The sequence below is a fragment of the Sorex fumeus genome, unplaced genomic scaffold, assembly GCF_029834395.1.
Source record: "Sorex fumeus unplaced genomic scaffold, SorFum_2.1 ptg000098l, whole genome shotgun sequence".
In the NCBI taxonomy this organism is placed as follows: domain Eukaryota; kingdom Metazoa; phylum Chordata; class Mammalia; order Eulipotyphla; family Soricidae; genus Sorex; species Sorex fumeus.
In genome coordinates, this window is record NW_026606155.1 from 25,424,071 (window position 1) to 25,446,296 (window position 22,226).

The 22,226-nt window shown below is 40.9% G+C and overlaps 1 protein-coding gene across 5 annotated transcripts in view; it reads left to right on the forward strand.

The window, feature by feature from the left end:
• Nucleotides 1-22,226, forward strand: part of SLC8A3 (solute carrier family 8 member A3) — a 168,932-nt gene that overhangs the window by 12,354 nt on the left and 134,352 nt on the right. For all 5 annotated transcript variants that reach the window (XM_056133835.1, XM_056133834.1, XM_056133833.1 and 2 more), the window contains exon 2: nucleotides 8,242-10,087. In XM_056133835.1, the coding sequence (XP_055989810.1) occupies nucleotides 8,304-10,087 (1,784 nt within the window). In that variant the 5' untranslated portion in view covers nucleotides 8,242-8,303. The remainder of the gene's footprint in view (nucleotides 1-8,241; nucleotides 10,088-22,226) is intronic.

Sequence of the window (22,226 nt, forward strand, 5' to 3'; positions counted from 1 at the left end):
GGGGATGATACGGCATGCCGGGGATTGAACCTGGGTTGGCCGCATGCAAGGCAAATGCCCTACCCACTGCTGCACTATTGCTCCAGCTCCAAGGCTTTGCTCTTAATCCCTGACACTTCCCACATGCACTGAGACCCCCTGTCAGATATTGGGGGTACATAAGGCAGGCATAGTCACTGCAACTAAAGTGTGTGACCCCTACAAGCACCATAACTAAAAGATGTGTGAGAGCTTGATGAGTGCACCCCTTGCAAGCATGTGTGTGAACACCAGAGTGAATCCCTGTAAGCTCTGCGGCGACCATCTGGTGCCAGGGATGGAAACGGGCCTCCAATTGCCCTCCAGCCTCTTCACACTGTTTCTATGAAATAATCCCTTTAGTGGTCCTCGAATCATCCCTTTAGTGTACTGGAGGAGGACAGCCCATGATGAGGCAGTGGGATTTACATCAGCAATTCACAACTGAATGTCATAAATGACTAAGATTACAGCTGGAGCGATAGCACAGTGGGTAGGGCGTTTGCCTTGCATGCAGCCGAACAGGCTGACCCGAGTTCGATTCCTCCGCCCCTCTCCCCTCTTGGAGAGCCTGGCAAGCTATCGAGAATATCTCACCTGCACGGCAAAGCCTGACAAGCTACCTGTGACGTATTCAATATGCCAAACACAGTAACAAGAAGTCTCACAATGGAGATGTTACTGGTCCCGCTCGAGCAAATTGATGAACAACGGGAGGACAGTGCTACAGTCAGTGCTTTTGGAAGATTTTCTTGGCTCCTCCAACCCTCTCCCCCGCTTAACTCACTCTTACATGCTGGAGTGTCCTTAGGAGTCTAAATGCATAGCTTTTATACATACAGCTCTGGGTCAACCTCATGTCATGCTCCTTGTAATAGAAACATGCCTCTTTACTTCTTTGCCCCTTCAGAGACAGGCTGCCTGCAATCAGGGCATTGTTGACTCACAGGAACTCTGAAAATTGTTCATTCCCACCTCAATTTTCTGAATGAGGAAACTCAGCACCAATGAAGAACACTGTATCTTCAAAACTCTTTTTTTTTTCAAAACTCTTGACAGTTTTGCTGGGCACAGCTGAGAGGAAAGTTCTTGCCTCCTGCTTTCACATGTGGTACTCCAGCACTGCTCCAGGCTCCCTGAAAGTGTATAGAGCCTCCAAGTTTTGCCCTGTCCTTGACAAGCTCTGGGATCCCTTATAGGAATCCCTATAACTCAGGATACACAGCATGTATCATTTTGAATACTAAGACTATGGAGTCATACTGCCAGAATTCAAGTACTTCTCTTTTTTTACCTACTCACTCTGATCTCAGGCAAATTGCTTAACTTCTCTAACTTGCTATCTGTAAAATGAGTAGGAGGATTCTAGTTACCCTCCTTTATTGTGAGAAATCAAAGAGATACAGATACAGGAAAAACTACCATTTTAATTTCCTTTATGGATCCCAAGTTCCATTGTGACAATGAAGCTACCAAAGGAACTAAGGTCACATCTTTCCTCTCTTGGGAGTAGAGGGGATTGAGTTCTGTATCTCTGGGAGAGCTTTTGCCATGGAGAGGAGTCTGTGTCAACTCTCATCTTCTATAAGCAGAGATGTACAGGAGATGAGACAGTGCTCTTGGGCTAGGTGACATGTCAGATCCAGTGTAGCGTGGCTGCACCTAGAACTTTAATGTAAATTGAATCTGATGCATGTGCAGAGGTCCAGATTTAGAAGAGAGGATGACTCTACCCAGACTGGTGACAGGCCCAGAAGTGTTCCCGTTGAGAAAGTGGAGTGTGTAGCAGGAGGGTTTGCTCAGTCTGGTTTGGTGGCACTGTTATATTAATGATCTGGAAGAGCAGAGGAACAGTGACTTTAATTAAATTTGCCAGTGATATTAAAAGATGTTAGGAGCTACTGCTGAGGACACAGGCGCCTTTGAAGATGGCCCCAGGGGCATTAAGAAAATAATACAGGAAAGAGGTGAGAGGCAGTGGGCTGGACATCATCAGTTCAGCTAAGAGAGGGGAATATAACCTGGGGACAAGGGGTCCTTGTATCCCTAGATCTACCACACTCCTCTTTTCAAAATACCCATATATGTTCTGTTTACACTAAATTTCTATTTTGATCTTCCTTGGCCAGTCTTGTTCCTATTGCAGTCAACCTAAACCCTTTAGCCAAATTGGTTTTCCTGAAGTGCAAATCAGAGCTGTCATTTCTCTCATAAAAAATCTTATTCTTGGCTTCTCCCTTCCCTTAGGATAAAACTCCCCTCTTAAATTTTTTTGGGTCACACCTGGCGATGCACAGGGGTTGTTAGTCCTGGCTCTGAACTCAGGGATTACTCCTGGCAGTGCTTGGGGGACCATATGGGATGCTGGGAATCGAACCCAGGTTGGTCACGTGCATGGCAAATGTCCTACCTGCTGTGTTATCGCTCCAGTTGCAACTCTCCTCTTAATTTCCTGGCACCTAAAACTGGCTATGAATTGAATCCTTCCTTCATGTCTAGCCTTGTCTTTTGTACTTCTTGCTTCACATGGATGCTTTATAATCACATGCACACACCTGCTTTTCATGTCTCTGTCTTTTCTGGAGTTGTTATCTTTGACTCAAATAAATGTCCTTTCCACTTTTTTTCCTCTCTTTTTTGGAATATAGCTCACTCATGCTTGCAGACTCGTTTCAGAGATCACTTCCTTCAGAATGCCTCTTTGAATCCCCAAGTTGGCACAAGACCTACCTCATGTCCCCACAGCATTCTGCCCTTACCTCCACTTATTATAGTAGAGGTGTGTCTGTATAGCTATGTTCCCAGCTAGTCTACATCTTTGAGGGAAAACTTTGCATACTATTTTCTTTTACCTAACAGCATAGTCTCAGACTTTGAAATAATAGACTTTTGTTAATGTTGGTCAAACTGAATGGCTGGGAAGAATATTTGGGTGTGAAACTGAGCCCTGACTACCAGATGACACCCCCATATCCCTGCCCACCCCAGCTTCGTCTTCCCCAGTAAACCTGGGGACTAGGCAGTTGACCAGATGACCACCCTCTCATGTGTGGGTGGTTGGGACATATGCAGTCTAGGTTCACAGAATACTAGAAGCTGATTGGTGGACTTCAGGGAGGGGAGGGGCATGGGTGTTCTACAACAAACAACTTAGTAAGATGAAATGATTAAAACACTTCATTTTAAGATGTCTGTTTTGTAAGTTCTGGCTCTGCAACTTCTTTTCTTTGAAAGAACTATGAACATTTTAGCTAAGATTCAGTTTCCTAAGAAGTAAAATAGGAATAAAAATAGTAATGGTCTCATAGGGTTGTTGTGAAGATTAAATGAGGATGTATTTAGCATTTTTCATGCAGTCCATAATTAGAAGTGTTATTTTATTAACGTCTTAATTATTTAGAGTGTCTTGGATAATCTCATGCTGAGTTATATTCTTGAATAGGCCCATGGGATAAAAAGGCTTTTTAGAGCCACGCATGACCATTTGGGTCTCTAAGACACTGGGTCAGAATTTAGAAGATTGGAGTCAGTCTCAGTTGATCTCTAGAACTGGAGCAATGGAACAGAAATGACCACTGGCTTGTCATAAGCAGTGAACTCTCTGCCTCTAGCTTCTCAGCCAGAAACCGTTTCCTAGCAGGATTGGAAAAAATGGTCACAAGTCATTGTCTATATTCAATTAAAAAAAAAACTTGGTGTAGGCATATCTTAGCCACCCACTTGCCTTGTTTTCTATTATCCTTTCCTCCAGTTCATCTATTTACTACGGGAACAGTCTTTCTAAACTCACCACTGATTCTGACCAAATGATTGTACATTCTCCATAAAAACCTCTTGCTACTGGTGTCTGCAACATTGAGGAGAACAAAGACTTCAACCTTCCTTCATTCTATTGGTAGGTAAGAGAAGTGAAATGTGTCCCTCCTCTGTTAATCAAGTTAACACTACTTTCTCAGTGTTCATTGTCCTTTGACAGCACTTTCTCCTCATTGTGGATACCATACCCCATCAAGATGGACTGCCACCTGCATACAGCTGCCACCTCCTGTCACTATTTGGCTCTTCATTAAAGAACTGTTCCAGCTGTGACCAAATTCTGTCTTCTCCTGCATGGGGCTTAATCAGAATCCACACAGTGTCAGGGTTCTGAGATTGAGACCAGGAGCCAATCTTCTGATGATCCTTCTTTCCTTCTTTCCTTTTCTGTTCAAGGTGAGGTGGTGATTGTCAAACTGAAAATGGGGCTTTTTATGTCCATGGAATTGTGAAAGCTTTTCCCACCTTTGAACAGGAGTGATAAGAATCGGGGGTTGTCTTACCCTTCCACTGTCTTTCTCTCAAAATTTCCTTTGAATGTGTTCAAAGTCCCATGTACCTGCTGTGGAGGTCTCTAGAGCCCAGTCTCCTGGAATTTGTGGGCTCAGCACTTAGCTGGTATCCTGGGGAATAGGAAACCAAATTTAATTAACAGGGCCCTTGGGATTGCAGTATATGTTGGGTGTGCTTTGTTCCAAAGGGACTTTCTCTTTGAATAGAAGTCTTGTGATTTTAAAGAAGTCCCACATGGCCACTTAAATTTTGTGAGGTTTTATCTGGGAAGTCTATATATTTTCTAAAGCAAATGGATATCATTCAGAACATACATTGTCTCTAAAGAAAGCTAATGTTGGAGTATATCAGTCAGCTTGGGCACCACAACAAAATAATGATAGATTGGGTGGCTTAAACACTTGACAGTTTTTTGGCCACACCTGGCTGTATTCAGAACTCTGCACTCAGGGATCACTTTTGGTGGGATTTTTGGGAACCATATGTGGTGACAGGGAATCAAACCCAGGTGGGCCATATGCATGGTTATGCATGGTACTGTCTCTGTACTTTGTTCTATCTCTCTAGCCTAATAGACATCTATTTTATCACAACTCTAAACACAGAGAGATCCAACATCAAGGGGCTTGCCAACTTAGTTTCTGGTGATAGCTTTCTTCCTTGATGTGATTCTCACATGCATAGAGAGATCGCTGTTCCTGTAGGATCTAGAGCCTAATGTTTTGGCCTCATTTAACTTTAATTTCCTCATCAAAGCTCTATTTCCAAATAAGTCACATTTGAAGTCACAGTTGCTTCAATATCTGAGTTAGTCCCCAAGCACCACTGGAATGGTACTGGTGGTTCTTGGCAACAATAAGTCCAAGCCGTTCCACATCCTTGTGTCATACATCAAACTGTCAAACCTTCTATCTCTGAAAGTATTCCTTGGGCCCCCTGTGCACTGTTTGGGAGCTTCTCCAAACCATATAAATTGGGAGTGGGATAACAATTTATTTCAGGGGCTACCGCAATAGCACAGCAGGTAGGGCATTTACCTTGCACGTGGCTGACCCAGTTTCGATTCCCAGCATCCCATATGGTCCCCTGAGCACTACCAGGAACAATTCATGAGTACAGAGCCAGGATTAACCCCTGTGCATCACTGGGTGTGACCCAAAAAAGCAAAAACAAACAAACAAACAAAAAACCCAATTTATTTCATAACTTTAAGAACTCTTCTTCAGTGATTGCATTATTAACTTAAATATATATATTTGCTGAGCATCTAGTCACTGCTTACATGATAAACCAATAGTTACAATCTTTCCCTTTTGTCATTCACAGTTTAATGGATAATTATACAATAATTCAATATCAAACATAAACATGAAAGTTTAGTCTTATAAATGCCAGAAGGAAAAGTACAGTGTGAGGAATGGATCTAACAATCCAGGGGTGAAGGAAATTTTTTCTGAGGTAGTGACATGAACTGAAGTCTAAAACATTATGTATAATGGAGGGATACAAAAAGGAAGTACTCATTTCTGGCCTGGACACCGTTATGTGCAAAGGTCCTGAAGTGTAAAAATAGTATGACATCTGTCGAAAGTGGACTATGGACTGAACATGTTTGCCACTCAATGCCTCTTTTGCAGACCGCAGCACCCAAAAGGAGAGAGAGAACACAGGGGATTGCCCTGCCACAGAGGCAGGGGGGATGGGGGGATGGGGGTGGGGGGGATATTATCCATGGTGGTGGAAGATGGGCACTGGTGGAGGGATGGGTATCTGATCATTGTATAATCAAACCCAAGCACAAAAAATTGTAAATCTACAACTGTACCTCATGGTGTTTCACTAATAAAAAAAATTTAAAAAAATCGTATGGCATCATGCAGGACACAACATGAAGGCCACTTTTGCTGACATATGAGAGGGAAAGTGGTAGGAGAGGAAGGCTGAAGAGGAAGAATGCAAGACTTTACAAGTCACAGTGATGGCTTTGGTATTCATGTTAGGAGCAAAAATAAGCTGCCCAAGGGCTTTAAATAAGAAAGTGATAGCATAACTTTTTTAAAAAGTTTTTTAAAGGATAATTGTGATTATATGAAGAAAGAATAGAGAATAGCAGAAATTAGATTAGTTGGAAGTTACTGCCATTGATGCATCAAATTAGGAATAACAATAGCTGGGCTGAGATGAAGAGGGGTTTAGTGTTTGATTGAATAAACAACAGGAGGGAGAGAAAGGCTATAGAGTAATATCTGTTACTGGGGGAGAGCAACTAGGTGGATGGGGGTGCTATTTTCTGAAATGGGAAACAGTGGAGAAGGAGGAGGTAAAGACTCATTCATTTCAGGTGCTGTGTGGGTGCAGACCAGCATTTCACTGGTCCTAACAGAAACTCACATGACTGTAGCAGAGATGGAAAATGGGCGTGCTACTTTATATTTTCTTCAACTAATGCATTGGGCTGGAGCGATAGCACAGTGGGTAAGGTGTTTGCCTTGCACGAGGCCAACCCTGTTGACCCAGGTTCGATTCCTCCGCCCCTCTCAGAGAGCCCGGCAAGCTACCAAGATTCTTGCCTGTATGGCAAAGCCTGGCAAGATACCCATGACATATTTGATATGCCAAACACAGTAACAACAAGTCTCACAATGGAGATGTTACTGGGCCCACTCGAGCACATCAATGAATAATGGGAGGACAGTGCTGCTAGTTATTGCATGGGCATTTGCAATCTTATTCTACCTGAATGAGCTGATGAGTCAAAAGATGCGTCTGTGGTTTCAGTTGGGTTTCTTCCCGTTCTTATGAACTCATGCTCAGCTTTTGATTGAGGTCAGCAAGGCAAGGCTGCATGTCACCTCCTAATCTTGTCAACAGCTAAAAAAGGCTTATTTGAAAGCTACTTGCATGTTTTATTAATAATGATTTCCACCCCTTGGCTCTCTGAGTGTTTGTGTTTGGAATCTGAGAAGCTGACTGACTGATCTTCACCTTACTGTAAGAGGATGTCTAAACTTTCATAAGCGTGTTTTGCTGGAGGGTTGAGGACTGCTTTGGATTGGGTCGAGGGCAGAGCTTAGGGGGCCTCTTTCAGCTACTCGTCAGACAAAACATTTGTTACAGAATCACCTCTCTTGGCTTCATAATTTTCAGAATTACAGCTTGCCTCTTGAAGTTTTTTGTTTGGGGATGATGTTTTTCCAAAGTTGTCTCAATTGCATACAGTGCCAGGTGTTCGATTTGGGGTAAGTGGCTCTTAATAAAGGCTTAACTCAATGTGAAGACTTTCCAAGTTGTGGCATATGAGATTCTTTAAAAATTTTTTGTTTGTGTTTTGGACTACACCCAGGGTGCTTAGGACATTCTCCTGGACTTATGTTTAGGTATAACTCCCGGCAGAGTTGGGGAACCATATACAGTGCTGGGGACTGAACTTGTGTCTGCTGCTTGCAAGGTCTTACCTACTGTAATATCTCTGTTCTAAGATTCCTGACTATATTACATAGGTGGGAGGGGGTGTGGAAGAATGATGGAAATTCTAGAAGTAGTTTGAATGGGCATGAAGTTTTAAGTTGTACTTTGTCTATTTTAAGTTAATTCTTGAGAACTCTTACAGACAACAGTGGGGTTGGAAGATAGGACTAAAAGAGTCTCATTCATGTTTTATTACTAGTATTGCAAGCTAATTTGTCATTCTTTAATGAAGCCTAAACCAGATGGTTCTGAAGACAGGGCAGCAAGTTGTACCTTCCATTGTTATCTATTTTCCCAAGTGAAAGACTGTCCCATATGTTAATGGGATATGTCACTTGAGGTGAAGCATCAGTTTGTATTGGTAGAGCAGCCATCGGCTGCCCCCATCTTCCTCATGCTTTTTCCTGACTCTCTGGTCTTTTCTAGGTGTCTGGCCCATCAGGAGGACCATTGGTGCTGCCGTGGAAGCCAGCGGCTAGATCTCGTGTATGGCGTGGTTAAGGTTGCAGCCTCTCACTTCTGCCTTTCTCCATTTTGGGCTCATTACTTTTGTGCTCTTCCTGAATGGACTTCGGGCAGAGGCTGGTGGCTCAGGGAATGTGCCCAGCACAGGGCAGAACAATGAGTCCTGTTCGGGGTCATCAGACTGCAAGGAGGGTGTCATCCTCCCAATCTGGTACCCAGAGAACCCTTCCCTTGGGGACAAGATTGCCAGGGTCATTGTCTATTTTGTGGCCCTAATATACATGTTTCTTGGGGTGTCCATCATTGCTGACCGTTTCATGGCATCTATTGAAGTCATAACTTCTCAAGAGAGAGAGGTGACGATCAAAAAGCCCAATGGAGAGACCAGCACAACCACAATCCGGGTCTGGAACGAAACTGTCTCCAATCTGACCCTGATGGCCCTGGGATCCTCTGCTCCTGAGATCCTCCTCTCTTTAATTGAGGTGTGTGGTCATGGGTTCATTGCTGGTGATCTGGGACCTTCTACCATCGTGGGCAGTGCTGCTTTCAACATGTTCATCATCATTGGCATCTGTGTCTATGTGATTCCTGACGGAGAGACTCGCAAGATCAAGCACCTACGAGTCTTCTTTGTCACTGCTGCTTGGAGTATCTTTGCCTATATCTGGCTCTATATGATCCTGGCAGTCTTTTCGCCTGGTGTGGTCCAGGTCTGGGAAGGCCTCCTCACTCTCTTCTTCTTTCCAGTGTGCGTCCTTCTTGCCTGGATGGCAGATCGGCGAATGCTCTTCTACAAATATGTACACAAAAAGTACCGCACAGATAAACACCGAGGAATTATCATAGAGACAGAGGGTGACAATCCCAAGGGTATCGAGATGGATGGGAAAATGATGAATTCCCACTTCCTAGATGGGAATCTAGTGCCCCTGGAAGGGAAGGAAGTGGATGAGTCTCGGAGGGAGATGATCCGGATCCTCAAGGATCTGAAGCAAAAACACCCAGAGAAGGACTTGGATCAGCTGGTGGAGATGGCCAATTACTATGCTCTTTCCCATCAACAGAAGAGCCGCGCCTTCTACCGGATCCAGGCCACCCGAATGATGACTGGTGCTGGCAACATCCTGAAGAAACATGCAGCAGAACAAGCCAAGAAGACGTCCAGCATGAGTGAGGTGCACACAGATGAGCCTGAGGACTTTATCTCCAAGGTCTTCTTTGATCCATGCTCTTACCAGTGCCTGGAGAACTGTGGGGCTGTGCTCCTGACCGTGGTGAGGAAAGGGGGTGACACATCCAAGACAATGTACGTGGACTACAAAACTGAGGACGGTTCTGCCAATGCAGGGGCTGACTATGAATTCACAGAAGGCACAGTGGTTCTGAAGCCAGGAGAGACCCAGAAAGAGTTCTCTGTAGGCATCATCGATGATGACATTTTTGAGGAGGATGAACATTTCTTTGTGAGGTTGAGCAATGTTCGTGTAGAGGAAGAGCAGCCAGAGGAGGAGATGCCTCCAGCCGTACTTAACAGTCTTCCCCTGCCTCGGGCAGTCCTGACGTCCCCTTGTGTGGCCACAGTCACTATCTTGGATGATGACCATGCAGGCATCTTCACTTTTGAATGTGACACTATTCATGTCAGTGAGAGTATTGGCATCATGGAGGTCAAGGTTCTGCGGACATCAGGTGCCCGGGGCACCGTCATCGTTCCTTTTAGGACAGTTGAAGGGACAGCCAAGGGCGGTGGTGAGGATTTTGAAGATACATATGGGGAGCTGGAGTTCAAGAATGATGAAACTGTGTAAGTAACCTTGGCATATTCTACCCACCCCCCTCCATTCCTTACCATCTCCTTCTGTCCTTCTGTCCCACTCTCACTTTTCATGTTAATGTTAAACTTTGGTTCCATCACAGGTATACAGGATCAGCAGATACTACTGACAGGTTCTGATTACAAACCTTCTTTCCATTTTTCTCTCTTTAAACTGTTTTGGGGCAAGGAATTTGGTGGCAGGATCTAAGGACACAGAACATCTTGACCATTGAACCTCACAATGATGACTGGTGGAAGTGTGAGCTTACTGAACTTTTAATATCAAGTTTTGGCAAATTCTTGTGACTAATCGAGAACTAGGTGACCATCTGGTCACTCCTTCCTTTTTTCATGCTAAGGGCTTGCTTGTGTGAGTTTTGAAACTGATTCATATAATTTTGAGGCAGCAATGGCCCACTTAGGATGCAATAAAGCAAATGATATTAGCTCCCTTTACCCCCACCCCTTATCATTGTATCATTGTTATAAAAACAGATTTCAGGTCCCTCTCATTCCATCTGAATATTGCAAAGTTGGTTGAAACTCTGAAATCTCTTTCAAATGCCTATAGGCTATTTTACAGTGTAAGACTTGCCTAGCCTAGGTGAGATAAGTCCATGTGGCCTGGGTCTTTACAAAATCAGAGTTCCCAGGCCAATTGCCCGCTGTCTTTAGTCCTAGGTCTAAGCGCCATAATCTGAACATGCAGTGAGGGAGAAGCCTCTGAGGAATCAGGAGAGGAAATACATTTTCATTTTCATAGTCCAGAATTCTTCATATTATTTCCCAGGTTATTGCTTATTTAGTCCTTCAAACTCTGGGGGGTTGCATGTATGGGCCCTTCTCCCCCTTGGAGCGAGTACTGGGTGTCTTGTCATTTTCTCATGTGGGCAGCTTTGAAGAAAAAATCAGAGACATTGTCCTCAAGGTTTGCTACTTCTGAGATAATCTAGAGCAGATCATCTAGGGTGGCCAAGAAGAATGTGAATAAGAGAAGAGAAACTTGGCTAAGAATTGCTGTTTATGTCCACAAACAATAAGCAGTAGTAGAAGAAGATGTGAATAACAGAAAGGGAACATAGGCAGGACATGTCAAGCTGCTCCAAGAACTCATTAATAGGGCCCTCAGTGGGAAAAGAAAATATGCAACTTCTAGAAAAACAAAGAAAAGAGCTAGAGGAAAAGGGGTCTGTCATAGATAGGGAGGGAAGGGGAGTGTCATAGATACGCATCTCTTCAGGTATGGCCATGAGACAGAGCTCAGAAGGGGCTGGATTCTGCTGATAACTGTGAGTGAATGAGTGTGTGAGTGAGTGTGTGTGAGTGTGAATGAATGCGTGAGTGTGAGTGAATGAGTGTGAGAGAATGAGTGTGAGTGAGTGAATGAGTGTGACTGAATGAGTGAGTGTGAGTGAATGAGTGTGAGAGTGAATAAGTGAGTGTGAGTGAATGAGTGAATGAGCTAGCCTTTGTGGACTCACTACTTATCCTTTCTTTATCTCTTCCGAATAATGTGATGTTGGGCACATTATGGAGTCTTTCCTAAACTAAACTGCACGGTTTCATTTGTAAATGGAAGTAGAAATACTTTTTTTGCCTGGAGGCAGGGCAAGATCTCTGTGCAATTCTTGCCAGCTGTAGCATTTCCTGAGCTATAGACACTGGTGCTCAATGTTGGTTATATTTGCACCATCCAAAGATGGAACAAGAGATATTGTCTCCTAAAGTAAAATAGTCATTGACAACTTGATTTATTAGTGCTCTGTTTAGTGATTTTGCTGGGAGGGGTAATCATTTGTTAGTATAAGTAAATACCCGTGCCTTCCAGAGGATACTATCTATTTATATGTGCTCTAGGGAAAGCGCTTATACATACAAATGAGGGACAGGACTTTGCTAGGAAGAGAAGCTCTATGAAGTTGTATACACATTGATGGCAGTGACATTATATAAGAGATTGTTGTCAAACTTTAAATTGCATCAAAACCATGCCACTGGGAAGAATTTGACAGTTATGAGGGATCTTCAAATTAGAATTTATCTACCAAGAACACTGGAAGGTAGTTTTTGAGAGACTAGAGACTTGACTCTTCCCTCCATACCATAATAACTTATACACTTATGATCTATGCATATGACTAAACCTTTCTCTGCCATTTTAGTTTTTATTTTGCATAATAGCTTCATGTCAAATGACTGTACTTCTGGATGATACTAGTTTTATTTCAGCTTCCTCAAGTCTGAACTTCTTTCTAGGTAATCAGGTTTGATGAACAAATTTATGTTCCCATGTATTCCTTTACATGCTTTCTTTTAAATTAATTTAAATAACCCTCAGCATTGATTTACCCCCTGGTCTTCTTTAGTACAGAACACTGAGTCGAAGAGTTACTGACCTATATTCACAGTTTAGTCCTGCTTTTAATACTCTAGTTTGTAATTTTACATCTAGAAGAAGTGTGATATAGCATAAAAAATAAGTACTTTGGATTAAAACTCTGGTTCTTCAACTGACTTACCCATGCAGCTTTAGAACATTTATTATCTTGGAGATTATATTCTCATTGGCACAACTGAAGGACTGTTATGATAATTTAAGATACTTTTTATTTTTTTGCTTTTTGGGTCACACCTGGCAATGCACAGTAACTCCTGGCTCTGCACTCAGGAGTTACTCCTGGTGTTGCTCAGGGGACCATATGGGATGCTGGGAATCAAACCTGGGTCGGCCATGTGCAAGGCAAACATCCTACCCGCTGTGCTATCTCTCCAACCCCTAAGATACTGATTTAATGTTCCTAGTACATCATTTATGCTCATTCAACAGGGCAATTAATAATAATATCAATTAATTAGTAGTATTCTTCAGAAGACATTATTGAACACAACAAGTTATTTAGATTGTTGTGTGGCCTAATTCATGAGCATATAGTGTTTTGTTTTAACTTTTTGGTTATCTTTAAGATCCCTAACCTAAGTTCATAACTCATTAGCCATAAAGATCCTTAGAATATTTTCTAGAAAAGTGTTTCTCAATTTTTTTATTTTACAAGTTAGTTCTTAATATTTGATTACATTTATTATTCAAACACCTTCCCTCCACCAAATTTGAGATGTTACCATTCCACACCCAATCCCTGTCCCAAAACACAACCGAAAGAGTATATTTTGTATTGTCTGTTATGAAGAACTAATGAATAAGCTTACAAAAATTTTTTCATATACGAAACAGTGTGAAGATTGTTTTATTTTGGCAGGAGCCATTAAGACATTCTATAGGATATCACTAACATGTTGTTAAAGTTTGGATGATGTGAGCTTTGGTATATATATCTGAAAATATGTATATACGCATATATATATATTTCCCACTGGGCTGGAGCGATAGCATTGTGGGTAGGGTGTTTGCCTTGCATGCAGCCAACATGGCCGACCAGAGTTTGATTCCTCCGCCCCTCTCGGAGAGCCCGGCAAGCTACTGAGAGTATCTCACCTGCACGGCAGAGCCTGGCAAGCTATCCATGACATGTTCGATATGCCAAACACAGTAACAAGTCTCACAATGTTACTGGGCCCACTCAAGCAAATCGATGAATGTCGGGAGGACAGTGACAGTGACAGCGATATTTCCCACTATGATTTGTTGCCTACTGTCTGAACCCCATTAATATGGTGTGGTAATTATGGAGAATGGGTAGGGAGTGTCTTATGATGCTTTTGTGGCCACGCAGTCCAGGAATATGTTCACTCATATGTGAGGCTCGGCCCGATCGTGTGGAGTGGCCTGGAGTTTGGTGGTGGTTGGGTTGTGGAGGTTAGCTGCTGGGGCTGGGTCCCTTGGGGCGGGGAGAGCTCTCACCTACCCCTTTCTGGGGTGCCCTGAGTGAAAACAGTCTGGCGTAGAGTCTGGTGGCATGGCTATCGGGGCCTCATTTTATGATCCCTTCTGGGAGAAGCAGTCATGGGATCTGAATGGTGGCTGATGACGAGATTATCTGGCACCAGCAGGAGGTGGCTTATAGGACTGACCCCTCGGCCACCAGAGACTGGGGAAAATGGGCAGAGGATCTCCGCTTCTGGGTCCCGTTGAGCCCAGAGTCTAAGGTCCGCATTACCTGGGTTCTGTGGAACTTCATTCATGTGTGAGGCTCAGCCCAAGCATGTTTCTCAAATTTTAATATGCTTAGGAATCATGCAGGGAGCTTGCTAGAATGCAGATTGTCTTCCAAAAGATCTAGAAGAGCAGGGCTTGAGATACTGCGTTTTTAACAAGCTCCTGATGCGGTAGTCCTAAGTAATAAAGCTCTTAACTAAACCATTAGACCCGGCCAGAAAAGTGGCTTTCCAAGTGACTTGCTTAATTGGATCACCAATGCTTGCTTTCCATTCCGCACTTTGAACTCCAACTTCAATAGAACTCTGCTCTTACATGAGACACTGCTAATTGCAATACTGATCTAAAAACTGAAATTGAAACCTCAGGGTATTTAGGCAGAAGGTGTCTTATATCTGGAACACAATGTCCACTTATTTTTGTGATTGGAAATATGCCACTCTCCACAGTGCTCAGGGGTCTCCAGAATTTTGTAGAACTGTAGTCAGAACTATTCTTGGGCTCAACTCCAGTGTTTTTCACAGGTAAGGCAGTGCTCTGTGCCATTTCTGAGGACAAATCTACTTTCTAATCCTTTGCTCTTTGTGTAGCTTTATTTGCCTTCCATTCCTGGTAGCAGTGGAAATTTTGCTATTACCACACTCCTGTAAATCAAATCAGGTTGAAGCATGACCTCTGCCCTATCATTAATATTGTGTCGGTGAATTCACTAGCCTGATTTTCTTTTTTTACTTTTTCAAAGGTGTTCACAGTGCCATGGTAGGATGGAAAAATCTTGCAACTTGGAGTCTAACAAATAGATGTAAATCCATCATTAATGAGAGGTTTAATTTTGAGTAAGTCACTTCTCTTCAATGAAGAGATACTTTGTTGGAGTGATAGGAATAATTTTAATATATTAGAAATATAGGTCTATGTTAGAAAGTGCATCTATAGCATAGTGTCTGATTATAGAAAGTGCTTAATCATTCAACACTTACTGCCTGCTATATAGTATGTACATGACTATGTAGTATGTACATGACTAAGTGCTTATGTGAATAAGACAAGCTTATACTTCAGCCGTTAAGGACCTAATTTCCCAACTCAGACAAATCAGAACACCAGTAGAAAGGGGTATGGTTCAGAGAAGTTCAATAAAAGAGTAAAAACTCCTTGCTGTGTGTGTGACAGCTTTTAAGTTTTAATTTTTATTATGGTTGGAGGTTTTTTGTTTTGTTATTTTACAAAAGGGACAACCCCAATGTGCTTGGGAGCTGGGGCTATACTCAGTGATGCTTAATGTAGAGCTGATGATTCAGTGATTGCATTTAGCAGTGCTTAGAGGCCACCAGGGCGTTCCTAAAGGTGCTTAGGGGGGTCATGTAGTACTCAGGACCTTAAATGTTTTAGGATGTGCTCTTATCACTTAAAACATCTCTCCATCTAGCTTTTATTTTATCTTTCATTTCATTCTTCTTCATAGTTCCCCTTTTACTCCATTTTGTTGTTGTTACAAGGACCATGGATCATGCATGTTTGGCTTTGGGACTTGCACACTTGATTGTGGTGCTGTTTTTGGGTTCACACATCTGGCCATTGTACTTACACATGTATGTAAACACTTCAGTTGTAATGTTTGAATACATCTTAATTGTAGTGCTTGCTGGGGGTGGCTGGGGTCACACTCTTTAGTTGTGTTTCTTGCACACATGTGGTCACCCTCATTTAGTTGCATTGTGTGTCAAGGGTGACTATTGTGTTCACACATGCTGCTGGGGATGGGGATCACACTCTTAGCCACAGTGTGTGTACATCTTTAGTAGCAGAGATCATAGTGTCTGTTATGGTGCTGGAGATTCCAAACAGCAAGGCTGCTGGAAATATGCTTGGTATATGCAGGAAACTCTGGGGATCAGGTGTGTTTAGTCACTGAGCCCTGCATCAAGCCCCACTGTTCAATTTTTTAAAGTAACCTTCATGTAGGATATAATACTAAAACAGACGAAGTGAGTAGATATATGATTAAATATACATACATAATTAAAACCCAGGTTATTATAAATTTAACATCAGAGAGGCTGCATACTTTGGACAGCTTCATGTCAGTAGAAGATGCCTTTGCTCTGTGGACACTACATATATTTTGGGCATTTTGTAAACAATGTAAAATTTCCCAAAGATATGGCTGCTGTCAACATTTGAATCTGCTCACAAAATGTGTGACTTGCTTTTATATCCCAGGTTTAAGAAACACATCATACAAAATAACATATTATTGAAGCGCAGGGACCTCTGGGGTTTCTGGTAATAGTCAGAGCTTCAGATATGAAGCTTTAGATATGCAATTGCTATGGTTTACTGTGATCAATTAGCATAGGATTTCTTCAAAGAAGAATTTTTTTTACTTGTGCTACTATTTTTCAGCAGTTTTAGTGCTTAAAAGCTGAAAGATAGCTGACCTCTCATTTTTACAAACCATGAACTGAGATTTAGAGAGAGAAAATGACTTTACAGTTTTATATGATAGAGTAGAAAAGGACCTTTTAAAGGCTACTGAATTCATTTTGCTACAAGTTTGGACTTTTCAATTTTAATTTACCAGGAAAATGTTCAGTTTGGAAAGAAAATAGAAATTCTTGAGTGAAAGATGCTTTGGAAGCACAAATCCAGAAGTATTAATGTGCTTAATGGAAAGTGAGAATTGGAAGTGAGAATTTCCAATTGGTTGAAGATATTATAGCTGAGAACTTTCCAAATCTGAAGATTGAGTCAATAACTAGTTCCAGGAAGCTGAGAGTTTTAAACAAAATAAACATAAATAGAAGAAATCTAAGACACATTGTAAGTAAAATGACAAAAGTCAAGGACAGAGGATCCTGAGGTCAGCAAAGGCAAAGAGGAAATTTAAATTTAAATGAACCTCCCTAAGGCTCACAGCACAACTATCAAATAAATTCTACAGGCCAGAAGAGAATGATTGGACATAATAAACACATCAGATGAAATAAACATCCCAACAAGAATAATCTGCACAGCTAGGTTACATTCAAATGCAAAAGAATGACACCAAGCCTCAAACAATAAAAGGGTTCATGGCCATTACATTGCTTTTGAAAGAATCACTAAATGATCTTCTTTATGAGGCAAAGAAATCTTTTGTGGTATACTAAATCATAAAATGGGAGAAAGAAGGAAAGGAATAACAGAGTCTCCTATGATGCACCCGAGGCTTTCTTTTTTTTTTTTAAGAACCTTTTTTATGTTTTTTTTTTTTTAATTTTTATTAGTGAAATACCATGAAGTACAGTTGCCCTACAAATTTTTGTGCTTGGGTTTCAATTATACAATGATCGTGTACCCATCCCTCCACCAGTGCCCATTTTCCACCACTGCTGATCCCAGTATCCCTCCCACCCCCCACCCCCCCATCCCACCTGCCTCTGTGGCAGGGCATTCCCTTTTATTCTCTCTCTCCTTTTGGGTGCTGTGGTTTGCAAAAGAGATATTAAGTGGCTATCATGTTCAGTCTATAGTCTACTTTCAGCATGCATCTCCCATCCTGGGAGGATCCTTTATTTGGTACTCCCTTCTCTATCTGAGCTGCCTTTTCCCTAGCATGTGCGGCTGGCCTCCAAGCCATGGAGTGAACCTCCTGGCACTTATTTCAGCTATTCTTGAGTGTTAGTCTCCTGTTTTGTTACTTTATGTTCCCCAGATGAATGCAATCTTTCTATGTCTGTCCCTCTCTTTCTGACTCATTTTGTTTAGCATGATACTTTCCATGCAGTGCCACTTGTATGTAAATTTCATGACTTCATCTTTTCTAACAGCTACATGGTATTACATTGTGTAGATGTACTCAAGTTTCTTTAACCAGTCATCTGTTCTCAGGTACTCAGGTTTTTTTCCAGATTCTGGCTATTGTAAACAGTGCTGCAATGAACAAACAAGTACAGATGTCACTTCGACTAGACTTTTTTGCCTCTCTGGGATATATTCCCAGGAATGGTATTGCTGGGTCAAATGGGAGCTCACTCTCACTGTTACTGTCCTCCTATTGTTCATCGATTTGCTCGAGCTGGCCCAGTAACATCTCCATTGTGACAATTGTTACTGTGTTTGGCATATGGAATACTTCATGGGTAGCTTGCCCAGCTCTCCGAGAGGGGCAGAGGAATCAAACGCGGGTAGGCCGTTTTGGCCGCTTGCAAGGCAAACGCCCTACCCGCTGTGCTATTGCTCCAGCCCACGGGAGCTCAATTTCTAATTTTTTGAGAATCGTCCGTACTGTTTTCCAAAAGGGCTGAACCAGTCGGCATTCCCACCAGCAGTGATGGAGGGTCCCTTTCAGCACCTGAGGCTTTCTTGATTTGAATTTAACAAGGGATACAGACCTAGAACTTCAGAGGTGAATTACATAGTAATCTCAAGGCAGACATACTTATAAGCCATTACCAAGCAGAGGCTATTGAAACCTGAGCAGTGCATAAGAGTTAGATATCTAAATATAGGGGAAGAAAATACAAGTTGACTAAAGAAACAAAGACCAACTTCACAAACAATCATAGTACATACTAAATGATGCAATGAATCCATTTATTTCAATAATCTTGCTTAACGTTGATGGTCCGAATTTGCCAATCAAAAAAAGGCAAAGAATGGCCAGATGGGTCAGAAAACTGAATCCAACCTTTTACTGCCTATGAGACTTCTGAACAGTAATAATAAATACGGTTTCAAAGCAAAGGCTGAAAAGCAATGAAACAGGCAATTGCTTACCTAGGAAAAGGTCAGATGGCCATATTTAAATTAAATAATATTTAGGCACCATGATTTACAATATTGATAATGGCAGAGTTTCATTCTTAAACCATTTCAACACCACACCCTTCTCCAGAGTGTCAGTTTCTCCACATTGTCCCAGTGATCCCTCCATCCTCCTGTACTTATTGCGATATACTCTGTTCTAAAGTTTTGAGTTTTTGCTACCTTTAGGCATTTTATTTTTTTCTATGTTTCTTTATATCCAACATATTAAGGAGAGTATTCTGTATCTGTTTCTCTCCTTGTGACTAACTTCACTCAGCTTGATGCTTTCCAGATTCCTCCACATAGCAACAAATTTCATGATTTCATCTTTTCTTATGCTGAGTAGTATTCCACTGTATATATGTACCATAGTTTCTTCATCCTGTCATCTAGTCTTCAGATGGCCATAGTTTATCAGACAATATAGACTTTAAAATTTTAAAAGACTGCAAGTGAAAGAAAAAATGACATTATATAATTATCAAGGGACATATACATAAAGAAGACTTAACACTCAACATACTTGCAACACAATAGTTGCAGGAGATTTAACACCCCTTATCACAACTGTATAAATCAACAAGGCAAAAAATTAATAGAGAAACATCGACTTCAAAGGAGTAAATGGAAAAGATGAACTTTATAAACATGTAGAGCTCTCCACCCCTTAAAACTTAAATATACATCCTTTTCAAATGCACATAGGAAATTCTAAGATAGACCACATATTAATACACAAAATCAGCCTCCATAAAATCAAGAGGGTAAAAATGGTATCAAGTATCTTCTCAGATCACAATTCTTTAAAGGTGGAAGTTAAACACATATGAAACACTTGGAAAAACTCAATGAAACAATACTGAACAACCAGGTGGCCAAATAGAAAATGAAGGAAGAAATCAAAAGATTCCTGTAAACAAAAGAGGATGAAGATATCAATGAACAGATCATATTCATCACAGAAAAAAATCTGTCTAGAAGTAAAACGTATAGTAATGCAGGCAGTCATCAGCAAACAAGAAAAGGCCCAAATAAAAACCTAACTATACCTCTGAAGATATTAGAAAAGAACAAAAGGAGCCCAAAGTAAATAAAAAAGAGGGAAATAATAAAACTAAGAGTGGAAGCCCTCAATATAGAAACAAACAAAAAAATCCCAAATAAAGAGATCAATGAAACCAAGAGCTGTTTTTTGAAGAATAAATAAGATTTATAAACTCTTAGCTAGACTTATAGATATTAAAAAATAAAACTAGAATAAATTAAATTTGAAATGTAAGGGGAGAAGTGACAACAGAGAGCACAGAATTTCAAAAGATCCCACAAGAATACTATGAAAAACTTTATACCATTAAATTAGCAAACCTAGAAGAAAAAGATAAATTTTTGGACGCCTGTAACCTCCCAAGACTCCATCAAGAAAAAGCAGAATATCTGAACAGAAAAATTACTAACATGTGAATTAGAACAGTTATCAAAACTCTGTCCAAAAACAAAAGCCTGTGCCCAGATGGTTTTACTAATGGGTTCTTCCAGACCTTCAAAGAACTTATTCTATCCTTTTCAGACTCTTAAAAAAACACAAAACAAAACAGGAATTATTCCAGTTTCTTTTAAAAATTTTTATTTTATAAAGCAGTTCACAATATTTGATTACATTTAATATTCAAACACCAATCCCACCACCATTACACCTTCCCACCACCATATTTCGGATGTTTCCATCCCAAACCCCAATCCCTGCCCCAAACGAGAACCGAAATAATGTATTTTTGTATTGTTATGAAAAAAAAACACACTGAAAATGCTACAAAAAAGAATCCTTAGAGGAAATAGTGTGAAAATTGTTGTATTTCACTCAGGGGCCATTAAGCCCTACCGTAAGAGATCACTAACATGTTGTTAAAATTTGAGAATTATTCCACTTTCTTGGAGGTCAATAATGCCCATACCAAAAGAACAAAGAAACATCATAAAAATTCACAGATAAATATCCCTGATGAACATATATGCAAATATCCTCAACAAAATTTTACTGAAGCAATTCAAGAATACTTTAAAAGGATAATATGCCATGATAAAATAACACTTATCCCAGGGATGCAAGAATGGTTCAATACATGCAAGTCAATTATTGTGATATACCATATTAATATAAGGAAATATAAAAAATCACATGGTTGTAATACAACAATATATGCAGAGAAAGCAATTGATGACATTAACACTCACTTATAAAACTCAAACAAAATGGTATTGAAGGAAAGTTCCTCAATATAGTAATAGCCGTATATCACAAACACACAGCTAATCTCATACTCAACAGTGAAGAACTGAAAGTCTTCCTTCTAAGGTTAGGCACAAGACAAGGATGTCCACTCTCACCAATATTATTCAACATAGTACTAGAAGTTCTTGCCACAGCAACTAGGCATGAAAGAAATACTAAAGGATTCAAATTGAAAGTAAGAAATCAAACAATCACTTTATGCAGATGATATATTATGTATAGAAATACTTAAAGACTCCACCTAAAAACTCCTAGAAGCAATACAGTAAGGTGACAGGTTATAAAGTCAACACACAGAAATCTATTGCATTTCTGTATGCAAACAATGAGGTAGAAAAAAAGAGAAACATTAAAAAAATCCCATTAATGATTGTGTCCTAAGAAGTCAAATACAGCACAGCAGTAGGGCGTTTGCCTTGCACGCAGCCAACATGGCCGACCCGAGTTCGATTCCTCCGCCCCTCTCGGAGAGCCCGGCAAGCTACTGAGAGTATCTCGCCCTCAAGGCAGAGCCTGACAAGCTCCCGTGATGTATTCGATATGCCAAACACAGTAACAACAAAGTCTCCAATGGAGACGTTACTGGGCCCACTCGAGCAAATCGATGATCAACGGGAGGGCCTTTACAAACAAAAAATAGGTGAAAGAATTATACAAAATACAAGTAGTAAAATAAATCTAGAGATACATAAAGCAATAGAAATGTACCTGTTCATGGATTGAAAGAATTAGCATCTTCAAAATGACCATCTGCCCAAAGAAATATGCAGGTTAAATATAGTCCCCAGCAAACTTCCCATGGAATCTTTAGAAACAAAAAATGCTGCTAAAATTTATATGGAGTACTGAAACTTATAGAGTAACCAAATTAATCCTGGGACAAAGGAGATAGGAGACCTTTATCTCCTATAAGGCAATAGTATCAAAAGAGT